General features: G+C 49.1%; 1 protein-coding gene across 5 annotated transcripts in view; it reads left to right on the top strand.

The window, feature by feature from the left end:
* PTPRU (protein tyrosine phosphatase receptor type U) overlaps nt 1-15,010 on the top strand; it is an 84,458-nt gene that overhangs the window by 45,737 nt on the left and 23,711 nt on the right. For all 5 annotated transcript variants that reach the window (XM_081214329.1, XM_081214328.1, XM_081214325.1 and 2 more), the window contains one exon: nt 6,987-7,144. In XM_081214329.1, the coding sequence (XP_081070455.1) occupies nt 6,987-7,144 (158 nt within the window). The remainder of the gene's footprint in view (nt 1-6,986; nt 7,145-15,010) is intronic.

The following is a 15,010-nucleotide window of genomic DNA, read 5'->3' as shown; positions in this document are numbered from 1 at the left end:
CGGTGTGTGGAGGGCTGCCAGCCTGGGCATCAGGCCTGTGGATGGACCCAAGCTGGGTGGGGTGAAGCCCGAGACTCTGCAAATGGAGCTGCCTTAGAGTGGCTTGGCTGGAGCTCACTTCTGGCTGGTGCCAGGTGCCACTGTCCAGGCAAGGGCACTCACTGCCGGCTGCCAAGGAGCCGTGCTGGGCGTGGGCACCACCCTCCTGTGCCTGCTGGGCTGTTCTGATGGGGATGGTGTGGAGGTAACCTGACTTCGAACCCTCAGCCCCCCGAAGGTCTTCTGCTCTCTTGTCTGCCCTAACCACGAGGTTGTGGTGTTGATCCTGAGGTGGGGGCAGGGTTCACTGCACTTCAAAGCAAGGACCCTCTGCGCTTCCCAGGCCCCACCTTTTCTTGGGCTCAGCTTGCCCTGGACTCTGTTACTGTTGATCCCTGAGGAGTCCTCCTGGGACCATGACTCAGAGGAGACCTCCTTCCTGCCCGTGCCATCTCCTGGGCCTCAAAGGTCCAGTCCTTGTGTTTGTGAGGGATGCATTTTCCCAGTGCATGTTGCAGTGGGCAGAGTGAATCCCAGCATATCTTAGAATCCAGAATTTACCATTTTGGAGTTTTAGAAATCCAGGATTGGAGATTCTGAGAATCTCAGAATTTAGAATTATAGAGGCTCAGAGCCCAGAAACTGAGAGCTGCCATGTAGCTCAAGGACGTCTAGTCTAGTGGTTTTCCAGTCTTTAAAAAGCAGCAGAACCCATCTTCAAAACACCAAATAAACCTCTCCTGGGAGCTCAGTATATGGAGCAGCTGAAGGCTGAGCCTCGGGTTGGAGCCGAGTAGGGACTTCTGAGACCCCTTTGCTCTCCCTCCCCACCCCACCGCATTCCCCACCAGGCAGCCCTGGGACACTGTGGTCCAAGCCCCTTAATTGAGGGATGGAGATGCTGAGGCCCAGAAGGGGCATGGACCTGCCCAAGGTCACCCAGGGAGCCAGAGGCAGAGCCTGCTCCACCCTCTCCCCGCCTGGGCTCTGGCTTCTGTAGCTCTTGCTGCTGCCAGGCTGGGCACACATGGGTGTGTTGGCCCTGGGTCTCTGGGATGCCAGGAGCAGATAAGCAGGATCCAGGGAGATGAGGGAGAACTGGCCAGGGCCCCCTTGCCTGAGGCCAGGCAACGATAGTAGAAAAACTCTCCTAGAGCGTCTGGGGGTGGGGCATGCCACCGCTGGGGTGGCGTGGGGGTGTCCAGTCCAGAGTGCTGGGCTCTGATTTTTCCCTTCCCGTAGTCCCTGTACAGATTCCTGAGACAAAATATTTTAAACTATCATTTAATGAATATTACTCTGTGCCAGGAGTTCTATACACATCAGCCATTAGAACAGGAGTTATTGAGCACCTACTGTGTACGAAGCACTGTTCTGGGACTCAGAATACATCAGAGAATTTTTCTTTCTTGGATCCTGGCCCACGAAGCAGGTCTAAGTCCCTTAGACAGGTCAGGAAACTATCATTAAGCGACTTGCCCATGTCACTTGGCTAAGTGGCAGGTCCTGAGTGAACCCAGGCCTGACTGCAAAGCCCATCCTCCTCACGGCTGGGCATGTGAAGGGCCTCACCACAACTGGCACACAGTAGGTTCCTGTAAGTGGCAAGGCCCTGGGGGCTGGGTAGTGGTGCAGATAGAGAGGGCTGTAAGGGAGGGGTCAGATCTTGGGGGTTGCAGGTGGTATTTGAGGCTCTAGAAATTTACCCTCAAGGGAAGATTGGCAAAGTAGGGGATGTTACCCACCCCTGCAAAGAGAGTGCTAGGCCCAGGAGAGGATGGGTCAGAGATGCTGCCAGAGCCTCACTAGGAAACCCTCCACTTTATGCAGCTGCTACTGGAAGCCTCTAGGATCCACCCCACCCCCCACCCCCCTGCCCCTCCTTAGGTCCTCTAAAAGCCATTCGGTCCCATTCTGTAGCACCTCACTGCATCCCCTGAATCCTGCCCGGCCTTCAGGGTCCACTGTGCTCCTAAGGGCTCCCCTAGTCTGCATTGTGGGGTGCCATGGGACAGAGCAGCTCTGGCAGGGATGGGGGTGTTCAGATCAACCGGGGGACAGGTGTAATGGACAGATTAGGAGGTTGCGGAGGGAGGGCAGCTCCCAGTTAGCCCCCGTGCACCCTGGTCCGCCCTGCGGACAGTGAGGCTGGATGCACCTGCCCTGGGGAACTCCGGGGTGCCCCTGGCCAGTTGGATCCCTTGGCTCCGCTTCCAGAGACCCTCCCCACTTCCCTTTGCAGCCCTCCCTGCCCCGGCCCCCCCAACCCTGGCACTTCATTCACATGCTTGCAGCGCTTTGCTCAGTATTTCTCTTCCCTGCTGGACTGAGAGCTGCATGGGGGTGGAGGAAGTTCTGTCTTGTTGGCTGTGTGTCCCCAGTGTCTGGCCCAGGGGACTTGGGTCCTCCTGAACCGCCCCCGCCAACCCAGCAGGAGGAGGGGGCAGGGAAGGGCTGAGCGCGTGCTTGCCGTGGGGGGATTATTATTAACCTCACTTGTTTAGAGGAGGAAATGGAAGCTCATAAAGGTGGAGTTCTTTTATTTATTTTTCCTCATTTATTGATTACTCAATTCAATAAAATATCTAGGGAATATAATGTGCTGGGCACTGTCCTGGGCCTTGGGGATCCAGTGGTGGGCAAAAGCGACCAAGATGCTGTCCTCTTGTGCTTTGTGGTTATAAGTGGGGGGCCTGGCATTAAACTAGAAAAAGCACAAATGCGTAATTACAAATTGTGAAAAGACCAGGGTGTCGGGGTGGGGGGCAGAGAGAGGGTAAAGGGGGACATAATGTAGTTGGTGACTGTGGGGGACTCCTTAGGGAAGGCTCTCTTAAAGTCATGATATTTCAGCTGATACCAGAAGAACGCTACTCCTTCAGCCCCTCCCCCCTCCCCTCAGGGCCTCTGTGACCAGCTCAGGGCCCTGGACCCTCCCTCTGTCCCTGGGGTGGGTGACATGCTGTGTGACCTCTGAGCCAATCTCCTGCCCTGGTTGGGCCTCAACCTTCCCCTCCCCTCTCCTTCCCTTCCCTCCCCCACTGATGGGTGATGTGGGGTGGGTGAGTGGAGGACCCTGGAGTGGGCCTGGACGGGCCGCAGGGGGAGCTGGCTCTGGGGGCAGGGTCCTGGGCCTGCTCTGGACTCTCGCTGACCTCCAAGAGCCCCAGGCAGACCGTGACTCTCCGGGACCGGCTTCCCCACCTGGGAGCTGGGAAGCAGACCTGCCCCCCCTCCTCGCTGCTGGTGCCTGGCGGTCAGGTCAGGGCTCTTGACCCCCCTGTGCTCTGAGTGCCCGTGAGGGGGTGATCTGGCTCCTTTCATGGACCCCACACCCAGGGGCAGTCTGGGTGGATGATGAGGCCTCAGTGTCCCCTGCCCTGGCCACTTGTTCCCTCCCAGGCACAGGTGCGTGCAGAGGGCTGTCCCATCAGGGGCAGAGGGGCCTGCAGGGGTGGGCGGCACGGGGACCGCAGTGGGGACTGTCTGCAGGGGAGAGTGCGGCAGTTACCTTGAGTGTGTGAGTGGGGGTGTCCGTGTGTGTGAGCGCAGGCGTCTGTGTGTGAGCGTGTTTGTGAATGTGTGTTTGTGTATGTACCTGTGTGTGTCAGTGTGTGTGTTTGAATACATGTGTACGAGTGTCTGCATGTGTGTAAATATCTGTGTTTGTAAGTGCATGAGTGTGTCATCGTGTTTCTATGTATGAGCGTGTGTATCCAGATGAGTGTGTCTGCATATGTGAGCGTGCAGTGCATTTCTCTTTGTGAACGCATGTGTGTATGACTGTGTGTGAAAGCTCTGCTTCCCTCCAGGCCCTTTCCCCACCTCCTTCTCACTCCAGCAGTGGGCTTGGGGAAGGTTCTAGAAGGGACCTTGGGTCCTGGTCCTCAGAGACTGAGCCCGGCCAGCCCTTGGGTCAAGGAAGGCCCTTCTGACCTGTCGGTCCCCGGCCAACCCCGTCCCCAGCACGGAAAGCACCAAGCCCCTCCCTGCTGGGGGTGCTGCCCTGGGCCCAGCCTGGGGAAGGACTGCGGCCCACCTGTGCTGTTCTCTTTGCACGCTGCCAGGAGAGACTACTATGCCTACTCCTACTACCCGTAAGTAGCTCACCTGCCTCAGAGCCCCGCCCCTCCTGGGGAGCCCCTGCCCCCACCCCGGCCTGGCCGGGCATCAGCCCCTCCTCCACGGCCACCCTGTCTCTGAGCTTCCCTCCTCTGCTCTGTCTCTCCTCTCCCTGTCGTCCTCCTGCGTGGAGGTTACAAGGGCTGGCTTTGTGGTCAGAGTCTCAGGTTCAGACCTGGCTCTGCTGAGCCACCCCGGGCAAGTCACTCGACCTCCCTGAGCCTCTGTGTCCTCTCGCCCCCGAGGCAGCCCCTTGTGTCTTGAGCCACTCCTGCTGGGTGGGACCTCCTGACATCAGACCGCAGTCCGCATCTAGGAAGGTCCTCACCCGGGTTCCGCTCTGGATCCACAGCTCTGTGCGCGTGTGTGGGGGGCAGACAGATGGCAGCTCTCCACATGGTGCACCCAGCTCCCAGGGTGCCACCAGTCCTTCTCCAGCTGGTGACCCCAGCTCCTCAGACCCACCATTTCCTGGGCACCTCCCCTGGGCTCAGTTCTTCACACAGAATTCACACAACAACCCTGAGAAGAGGCACCGTGATCACCCCATTTTACTGATGAGGAAACTGAGGCTCAGGGAGGTTAAGGGACTCCTCAGAGGCCACAGGATGGGCAGAGCTGGGGTTACAACCCAGGCCCCGTCGGACTCCATGGTCTGTCTATGCTGCTCTGTTTCCTGCCTCTGTGATCGCTGACCCTGCAAGCCTTCCAGAACATTCCCCTTACCTGTGCTTGTCCCCTCCTTGCACAGCAGGCTCAGGTGGCCCTGGGCCAGCCCAGAGGATAGTGGTCTCTCACCTCCTCCCTGGACCCTCTTCTTGCATTGAAGTCACCCACCGTCACACTGGCTTTTCCAGCAACCACACCCCTGTCAACTCATGTGGAGCCTCCAGCTCGGCTTTTCCAGGAGCTGCTGACAAGGCAGCTCGCCCTCCCTCTCTGCTTTGCAGCTAATTTTGAACCTAAATGCAGAACTTTTCCAAGTGTCCATGTTACGTGGCATCTGCTTGATCTCACCCTGAGATCGGCTGGAGGCCTCAGTGTGAGGTGTCCCTCCTGGCTGTGTCTGTGGCTCTGGATGGTTGGTGTTTCAGGTTCTTCTTCCAAGTGGACCAGGAGGCCTGGGTGGGAACAGAGCCCTGGGGTACACCACTGCAGACCTTCTAGGCCAGTATCCATGGTGACAGGTCCTCCTTGGGCACCATTGTTCAGCCAGTTTGACGGGCTGTCCTCTGTCTTCCCTGTGGTTGCTGGTGTCTGACCTGTCCCTCCCTCCCTCTGTCTCCTTCCCTCTCTCTCTCCTTGTCATTGTCCCTTTACTCTCCTCCTCCTGTGTCAGTCCTCTTGCCCCTCCTCACCTCCCTTCCTCCTCCACCGTCTCTCTTATGTTGATGGTCAAGGTCACAGCCACAGAGGCTTCTTCTCACCTGCCCCCAAAGGGGTCTTTGGCTCTACCCTGGGCAACAGTAAGGGTGATGCCCAGAGCCCGCGGGTGGGGCTGGGAGCAGGAGGCCTGGGCCTGCTGAGCCATCTCTTGTCCAGACTGGGAAGGCCGCACCCACCGCACTGCACGGCAGCACTGGTCCCCAGCGTGGACACAGAGCCATCTTAGCACAGGAAGGAGGTCGAGGTCCTGGCAGGAGGGGCATCCAGAGGTCATCCTGTCTCCCTTGGGCCCCAGGCGGCTCTTGAGCCAGGAGGGGCTGAGTGGAGTTTGCCTGTTTGTCTGGGGGATCCCTGCACTGGCCTCTTCATCTCCATGGATGACCAGCGTCCCTGAGCCCACATGACCCGGAAGTCCTCTCTCAGGTCTGCCCCACACCCTGCATGCTGTAGGGCCTAGAGGTGAACGGCTCTCTCGTCTCGAGCCCCGCCCTGTGATTGGGCCCTGGCTCTTCTCCAGTCTCAGTGCAGGTCCCGAGTCCTTTCCCTTTGCCCGTTGCTCAGCCCCTCGGTCTTGGAGCTGTGGCCCTTGCCTCCCCACCCCCTTCTCCCTCCCACTTTCCTCCGAGTTCCCTGGGGTCACAAACTGCCATCCTCATCTGTAAAGCTGGGCTGCAGGCCTGGACTGTGTGTGGCCCCTGCCCAGGGGCTCTCCAGAAGCTCTGCCCTCTCAGGAGGGACCGGGGCCTCTCGCCTTCTCTCTCTGCTGCTTCCGGTGGCTGGATGGACTGGTGGGAAGTGACGGGAATAGGGACCCTGTGTGGATTTCTTTATAAGTCTGGTGTGGCCTGTGGTGCAACCATCCTGGGGGTTCTGGGGGGGTAAGAAGAAGTCATGGTTGGAGTCATTCTGTGCCCAGTGAAAACTTATGAGACTGACCGAGTACTAGCCAGACTCTTTGCCATGAAGGAGTGTAGTCCAACCCCACTGCAGGAGGAAGAGTTCCCAGGGCAGCTGTGTGGTGAGGACGGAGGAAGGAAGGTTACCTATGGGGCTTGCTGGGGCTGGAGCTGGGGCAGGCACCTCCCTTGTTTGGGGTGCAGTGACTGTCTGCTGTGACACCAAAATAGTCAACCGGAGTGACTTTCCTCCCCTTTCCTGAGCCCTCGGGGCCAGTGAGAGTTAGGAGGCAGATCCCAGCCTGAGGCCACTGCTGTTCCAGCCCTTGCTGTCAGCAAAGGTCCCCAGGACAGGGACCCTGCCCGGTCCCTCTTGGGGGAGGCAGCAGCTCACTGGGTCTGGTGGCCAAGGATGGAGGCAGAGCCCCCTCAGCACCCAGAGATGCTTCTAGACGGGCTCCTGGCCTCAAGGGCCCCCATCAACCTCTGGCTGCTGTCCTGCCCAGCTGAGCACCCATGTCTCCCATCAACCCTCCTCTGCAGGAAGCCAGTGAACATGACCAAGGCCACAGTCAACTACCGCCAGGAGAAGACCCACATGATGAGTGCCGTGGACCGGAGCTTCACGGACCAGAGCACCTTGCAGGAGGATGAGCGGCTGGGCCTCTCCTTCATGGACGGCCATGGCTACAGCCCCCGGGGTGAGTGCCCGGCCCTTCCTCGTGGCCCCCAGGCACTCCTTCCCCAGACTTCTGAGCCAACAGCCCAGACAGAGCCCCACATCAGATGATTCTGTAACACCCCGAACCAACAGTACTAAGCATCCTGCTGGGTACCAGCACCAGCCCTGGGAATACAGAGAAGGCACAGGTATTATCTTTGTACTGGAGGAGCTTTAGGAAAATTGAGGACTTAGACACAGATTCATCTAAGAGGAGTGTGAGTTCACAGTTTAATTGTGGGAAGAGTTCTGGGGACTTAGAGGAGGGAGCGCTGCTGTGGGATCAGAGCAGTCTCTTTCTTGCTGTATGAGATGAAGTGCTTGGGAGTCAGACCTCAGTTTGCATCTCAGATCCCCTTAGGTGCATGACCTGGGGCAAGTGGCTTAATCTCTCTGGATGTCTGCTTTCTCATGTATAAAGTGAGGATGAAGATCATCTCTGCTGGTAGGGCTGCTGGAAGACTAAATAAGAGAATGTGTGTACATCATTTAGTGCTGTACCTGGCCTGCAGGGAGAGTATAGTGAGTCAGCTGTATATGCTAGGAGCTTGTCATAAATTGCTCCATCACATATCTTTTTATTCTACTTAGTGCTAATTTGTACAAAAAATAACATTTATGAAAATCATAAAGTCATAATAATACACCAAACACCGGTGAACCCCGCTAGTGAACTTGAACGTCATCTGGGTGCCCCTTCCATATCCCCTACCTCCCTCTTACATGTAAATATTCCCCTGAAATTTATGTTTATAACTTTCTCGCCTTTTTGGGAGTAATTTTACCATATGTGCATGTGTCCCCAAACAGTGCATTATATAATTTTGCTCATTTTCGAGCTTGATAGAAATGAAATTGCTCTCTAGTTTTCAACACAACACCATGTTTCCAATATTTACCCAGGTGGATGTTTTGCTGTAGTTCATTTATTTTCTCTGATGTATAGCTTTCCGCTGTATGACTATATCACAATTTATTTCTTCATTCTGACATCCGTGGGCATTTGATTTGTTCCTAGTTTTCTTTCTTATTTATTTTTATTTTTATTTTTTTTGTGGTACGCTGGCCTCTCACTGTTGTGGCCTCTCCCGTTGGGGAGCACAGGCTCCGGACACGCAGGCTCAGCGGCCATGGCTCATGGGCCTAGCCGCTCCGCGGCATGTGGGATCTTCTCGAACCAGGGCACAAACCCGTGTCCCCTGCATCGGCAGGCAGACTCTCAACCACTGTGCCACCAGGGAAGCCCCCTAGTTTTCTTGTTATTACAAACGAGGCTGCTGTGAACATTCTTAAATGAATCTCCAGATGCACCTGCACAGCAGATTCTGGAAGTAGAACTGCTGGATTATAAAGTATGTGCTTGTTCTGCTTTATAAGACAGTGTCAAATTGTTTTCCAAAGTGTCTTTGCCTGTGTTCACTCCTAGCAGCAGGGTGTAAGTTTCCATTGCTCCACATCAAGATCAAAATTTGCCAGGCTTCTTCACTTTTGTCAAACTAGTTTGTATAAGATGGTAATTCTCTATAGTCTTAATTTACATTTCTCTGATTACTAGTGAGGTTGAATATATTTGCAAATCATCATTGGCCATTCAGGTTTCTTCTTCCATAAAATGCCTGTTCATGTCTTTTACCTAATTTTCTGTTCGGTTTTCTGTTGCTATCTTAGTGGTTTTTAGGAGTTCTTTATATATTTGGGATGGGACTCATTTGTCCCTTATGAATTGCAAATATCTTCTCCCAATTTGTGGCTCATCTTTGCACGTTATTTATAGTATCTTTGGAGGAACAGATTTTTATTTCAATTCAGTCATCAATCTATTCCTTTTTGATTTCTATTTTTTGTGCTTGCTTAAAGAATTCTTCCTTATGCAAGGTCGTAAGATATTTTTTACTTTTTTCTAAAACTTTTAATATTTTGCATTTCACATTTAAATCTTTATCCATCTGTAGTTAATTTTTATATGTGATATGAAAAAAAATTAAGGATTTTATTTTTTCTATAGGGAAAACCAACTGTCCCAGCATCAGGTATTATAGTTCATATTTTCACCACTGATTTGTAGTGCCACCCTTATCATATATCACATTCCCATACATATATGGATTGTGTTTTGGCTCCCTATTCTCTTTCATCAGCTGGTTTGGTGATTCCTGTACCAATAGCAAACTACTTATCTAGGTCTTGATTTTTTGACACATCAAGCCCTCCCAACTTAGTTCTTCATCAAGGGTGTCTTGGCTCTATTTGCACTCATACTCTTTCTTACAGATTTTAGAATCATCTTTTCAAGTTCCTTGGAAAACTTTGTTGGATGAATTTGCTTTGAATCTTTGGATCAGTTTTCATTTTGTAAAACTGAAACTCTGTATCCATTAAACGCCCCTTTCCCTACCTTCTCAGCCCCTGGCAACCAGCATTCTACTTTCTGTCTCTATGACTTTGATTACTGTATCTCATATTAAGTGGAATCATACGGTACTTGTCTTTAGGGACTGGCTTATTTCCATTAGCATAATGTACTCAAGGTTCATCCATGTTGTAGCATCTTTCAGAATTGCCTTTGTTTTCTTAAGTGTTTTTTAAAATTGCTTTTTAAAAAATATTTTATTTATTTATTTAAAAATTTTTGGCCACGCCGCACAGCATGTGGGATCTTTAGTCCCCCAACCAGGGATCGAATCTGTACCCCCTGCAGTGGAAGCACAGAGTCCTAACCACTGGACCGCCGGGGAATTACCAGAATTGCCTTTCTTTTTAAGGCTGAATAATATTTCATTGTATGTATACACATACTTTTCTTATCCATTTGTCTGTTGATGGACACTTGGATTGCTTCCATGTTTTAGCTCTTGTGTATAATGCTACTATGAACATGGGTGTATACAAATATCTCTTTGGTGCCCTGCTTTTAATACTTTTGGGTATATACCCAGAAATGGAATTGCTGGATCATATAGTAGTTCTATTTTTAATTTTTTGAGGAACTGCCATACTGTTTTCCACAGTGGATGCACCATTTTACATTCCCACCAATAGTGTACAAGGGTTCCAGTTTTCCCCACATCCTTGCCAACACTTGTTTTCTGTTCAAGACAGCTTTTTTTATAGCAGCCAGCGTAATGGATGTGAGATGGTATCTCATAGTTTTTTTTTTTTTTTCTTTTTTTGGTACGCGGGCCTCTCACTGTTGTGGCCTCTCTCGTTGCGGAGCACAGGCTCCGGACACGCAGGCTCAGTGGCCATGGCTCACGGGCCCAGCCACTCCGTGGCACGTGGGATATTCCCGGACTGGGGCATGAACCTGTATCCCCTGCATCGGCAGGCGGACTCTCAACCACTGCGCCACCAGGGCAGCCCTTCGTAGTTCTGATTTGCATTTCCCTAATGCTGAATGATGTGCTGTTGGGCATCTTTTCATGTGTTTATTGGCCATTTGTGTATTTTATCTGGAGAATTTTTGAATTGGGTTGTGTGTCCTTTTGTTGTTGAGTTTTAGGAGTTCTGTATATATTCTGGATATTAATCCTTATCAGATGAACAATTTACAAATATTTTATCTTATAGTGTGGGTTGCCTTTTTACTCTGCAGATAGTGTCTTTTGATGAACAAATGTTTACATTTTGTTGTAGTCCATTTTGTCTTTTTTTCTCTTTTGTTGCTTATGCCTTTGGTGTCATAGCCCAGAAATCCTTGCCAAATCTGATGTCATGAAACTTTTCATAAACTTTCTTTTTTTATTGAAGTATAGTTGGTTTAGTTTCAGGTATATAATATAGTGATTTGATATTTTTATAGATTATACACCATACAAAGTTATTACAATATTATTAACTATATTCCCTGTGCTGTATATTATATCCCTGTGACTACTTTATTTTATCACCGGTAGTTTGTACCTCTTAATCCTCTTCCTCTGTTTTGCCCATCCTCCCACCCCTCTCCCCTTGGGCAACCACTAATTTGTTCTTCATATCTGTGAGTCTGTTTCTGTTTTGTTATATTTGTCTATTTGTTTGGCTTCTTAGATTCTACACATAAGTGAAAACATATAATATTTGTCTTTCTCTGTCTGATTTATTTCAATAAGCATAATACTCTCCAGGTCCATCCATGTTGTCACAAATGGCAAGATTATATATATATATATAATATATATGTATGTATACCACATCTTCTTTATTTATTCTTCTGTCATTGGACATTTAGGTTGCTTCCATATCTTGGCTATTATAAATAGTGCTGCAAAGAACACTGAGGTGCATATCTCTTTTTGAATTAGTGTTTTCATTTTCTTTGGGTAAATATTCAGAAGTGGAATTGTTGGGTCATACGGTAGTTCTATTTTAAAGTTTTTGAAGAACCTCTGCACTGTTTCCTATAGTGACTACACCAATTTACATTCCTACCAACAGTGCAGGAGGCTTCCCTTTTCTCCACATCCTCACCAACATTTGTTATTTCTTGCCTTTTTGAGGATGGCCATTCTGATGGGTGTGAGATGATATCTCACTGTGGTTTTGATTTGCATTTCCCTGATGATTAGTGATGTTGAACATCTTTTCATGTGCCTGTTGGCCATCTGCATGTCTTCTTTGGAAAAATGCCTAAGGCTTTAAGGCATTTTGAGTTTATTTTTAAATATGGTATGAGAAAATGGTCTAGTTTCATTATTTTACTTGTAGTTGTCCAGTTTTCCCAGTACCACTTGTTGAAGAGACTGTCTTTTCCCCATTGTATATTCTTGCCTCTTTGTCATAGATTAATAGACCATATGTATGTAGGTTTATTTCTGGACTCTCTATTCTGTTCCATTGATCTATATGTCTGCTTTTGTGCCAGTACCATACTGTAGCTTTGTAGTATAGTTTGAAGTCAGGGTGCTTGATACCTCCAGCTTTGTTCTTCTTTCTCAAGATTGCTTTGGCTATTCAGGGTCTAAACTTTCTGATTAATTCTAATTTGTCTGTAGAATCATTTAGATTTCCTGAGTACAAAGGATCTGTGAATATTGACAGTTCTGTTTCTTATTTCTCATTTCTTATCCTTTTTTTCCTTATCTTTCTGCATGCCACTGGCTGGAACCTCAAATGGAAGTGGTTATAGCAGAAATCATTGTCTTGTTTTCCTGGTTTTAAAAGAAATGCTTCTAACATTAAAACAGTGAGAATGAAGTTTGCCGTAGGTTTTTGGAAGAAATGTCTTATCAGATGAACAAAATTCCTTTCAGTTTTTAGTTTGCTAAGAGATTTTATTTTAAATGGGCATTAAACTTAGCAAATGCTTTTTTTCTGAATTTACTATGATGCCATATTTTTTTCCTTTAGTTTGTTAGTGAGGTGAGTGACATTTTTAGATTTTCTAATGTTAAAATAACCTTCAATTCCTGGGGTAAATTCAACTTGGTCATCATACATAATTTTTTTAAATGAATTATTGGATTCAGTATAATTATAATATTGTTCAAGATTCTAAAGTTGTATTCCTGAGTGTGATTGGCCTATAATTTTTCTTTTTTTATACTGTCTTTGTCTGGTTTCTGGTATCAAGATTCTGCTTGTATTATAAAATGCATTGAGGTCTCTTCTCTTTTTTCCTTATCATGGGAGATTGGAGTAATTGACTCCTTGAAAGTTTGGTGGAATTCACCCGTGAAACAATCTTTTTTTGTTGTTTCCTTTATGGAAACATTTTAAACTTTTAATTCAATCTATTTAAAGGAGTAAAGGACTATTCAAGCTTTCTGTTTTTTTCAAGACACTTTGAGTAAGTTATATTTGTCTAGGAATGTGTCCATTTCATTTATGTTTTCAAATTCATTGACATGCATTTATGCATCACATTCTCTTTGTGACCTCCCTCATTAAATTTACACACACGGTAGTAGCTGTTATCAACCCTTCATCTTACAAATGAGGAAACAGAGACCCAGAGAGGAGAATCACTTGTCCAGATCAAGCAGAAGGTGGCAGAGTCAGGATTTAAATTCAGGTCTTTCTGAATTGCAAATTGCTGTTTCTGCTGTATCATGCTGGGCCTAGAGGACCGGGTAGGATTTGGACCAGCAGAGATGAGAAGGAAAAGGCAAATGTGCATGAAGAACAGCATGTGTAAATGCATGGAGGAGGGCACAGAGGACGACATGGAGAGGTTTGCTTGGGCTGAAAACTCAAGTGGGTGCTGGGGAGAGTGGGAGGTGAAGGTGGTGTGGGCACATGCCTTGCTGCTGAATCTTATGGAGAGATGCGGTGAGGCAGGAAACATGGGTTCTGCTCCCAAGGAACTCACTGACTAGTTGGGGAGATGAGATTGACCCAGGGAAGTCCACACTAGGCTAATTGTCGGGGGGTAGTGGGGACAGTTAGTGCTGCCATAGTCTTGAGAAGATACACCTTTGGGCAGGGAAGGTCAGGGTTTCGGCTGAGATGGATAAGATTTGACTGATGGTGAGGAGGGCGTGGGCACTGAAGGCAGGGTGCAGGACACGGGGAAGGTGTGACGGCTGGGAAGCTCAAGGTGTGTTCAGGAGACTGGAGCTCAGTCTCAAGGCTTCTCTCTCTTTATGCCCCATGCTGGTCTAGCCGCCACTTCCTTCTTTTCTTTCCAAACAGTGGAGGCCAGAGTTTTGTGGTTTAGAACAGAAAGCCATGTTGATTTTGATGTATCCTCAATATGGAAGTTTTAAATGGGGACTTCCCATGCTGAGTAAATGTTGAGCTGGGATGTTCCCAAGATGTTGGAATGTGCCCCTGTCGTCTCTGATCTTGGCTATGAAAACCCTCAAACCCTCTGGGCCCTTGTCCATCTGGAGCTCTTGACCTGGGTGGGAACCAGTGGGTTCCGGCCAAATGGTTTGTCAAATAAGTGCCCCTTACTTGACACCACAAATGCCCCTTTATCAGGGAGGCGAAAACAGAGAAAGACAACAGGATCCCAGAGTCAGTTGGGCCTGGGTTTGAATCCTGATGCTTCTACTTAAGGAGCAGGTAACTTAACCCTTCTGGGCCTCAGTTTCCTTGTTTAATAGGGGGGATAACAATAGCAGCTACTTTATAGGGATATTCTAAGGATTGAATGACTTAAGAATCATGCTAGGCATATGAAAGCACTCAGTACGTTAGATATTGTTAGCTATTATTACAGACTGTGTTTCTTTAAAGTTATTTGCTAATTGCAGATAGTGAAGGAAAAATATAATATGCTGCTAGATTGTACCGGTGGCCTGTCTTCATCTGAGGGTGGATGGGAATCGGGGAAAGTGCCCATCTTTGAGGAAAGTCTGAGGATCTCCGTTTTCAAATAAAGAAACTGAGGTCCAGAGAAGTCAAGTGGCTTGAGTCAGAATTCAAATTCAGGCTTCTCCTGTGCTCCGCAGCAAGAGAGGCCATGACAGTGAGAGGCCCGTGCACCGCAATGAAGAGCGGCCCCCGCTTGCCACAACTAGAGAAAGCCCTCGCACAGAAATGAAGACCCAACACAGCCAAAAATAAAAATTAATAAATTAAAAGAAGGCTCAACATTAAAAAAAAAAATTCAGGCTTCTCTGACTCCACACCCAGTGTTCTTTCCTCTGGGCCTCAGCCCTCCCCGCAAAACATCCGCTGTCCAGTGGTTACTCTCCAAAATTGTCCGACAATCATAATGGAGCTGGAGAGAGCCTGGGAGAGCCCCTGAGTGGTGACCTTGAAGCTGATGGCTGGCTCTTACCTTCCTTCCTCTCTTCCTCCCTTTCAGGGGCTTCCAGCTGTTGGCAAGCTGGTTCTTAGGGTATGTGTGTGTATGGGAGAGGCGCGGCGGTGGGGGGTGGGGAGTGTGTGTGTGTGTGTGTGTGTGTGTGTGTGTGTG

The sequence above is a fragment of the Mesoplodon bidens genome, assembly GCF_964165515.1.
Source record: "Mesoplodon bidens genome assembly, chromosome: 2".
Classification (NCBI taxonomy): Eukaryota; Metazoa; Chordata; class Mammalia; order Artiodactyla; family Ziphiidae; genus Mesoplodon; species Mesoplodon bidens.
Note: the sequence above shows the minus strand (reverse complement) of the source record. Positions and strands in the feature narration are given on the sequence as shown.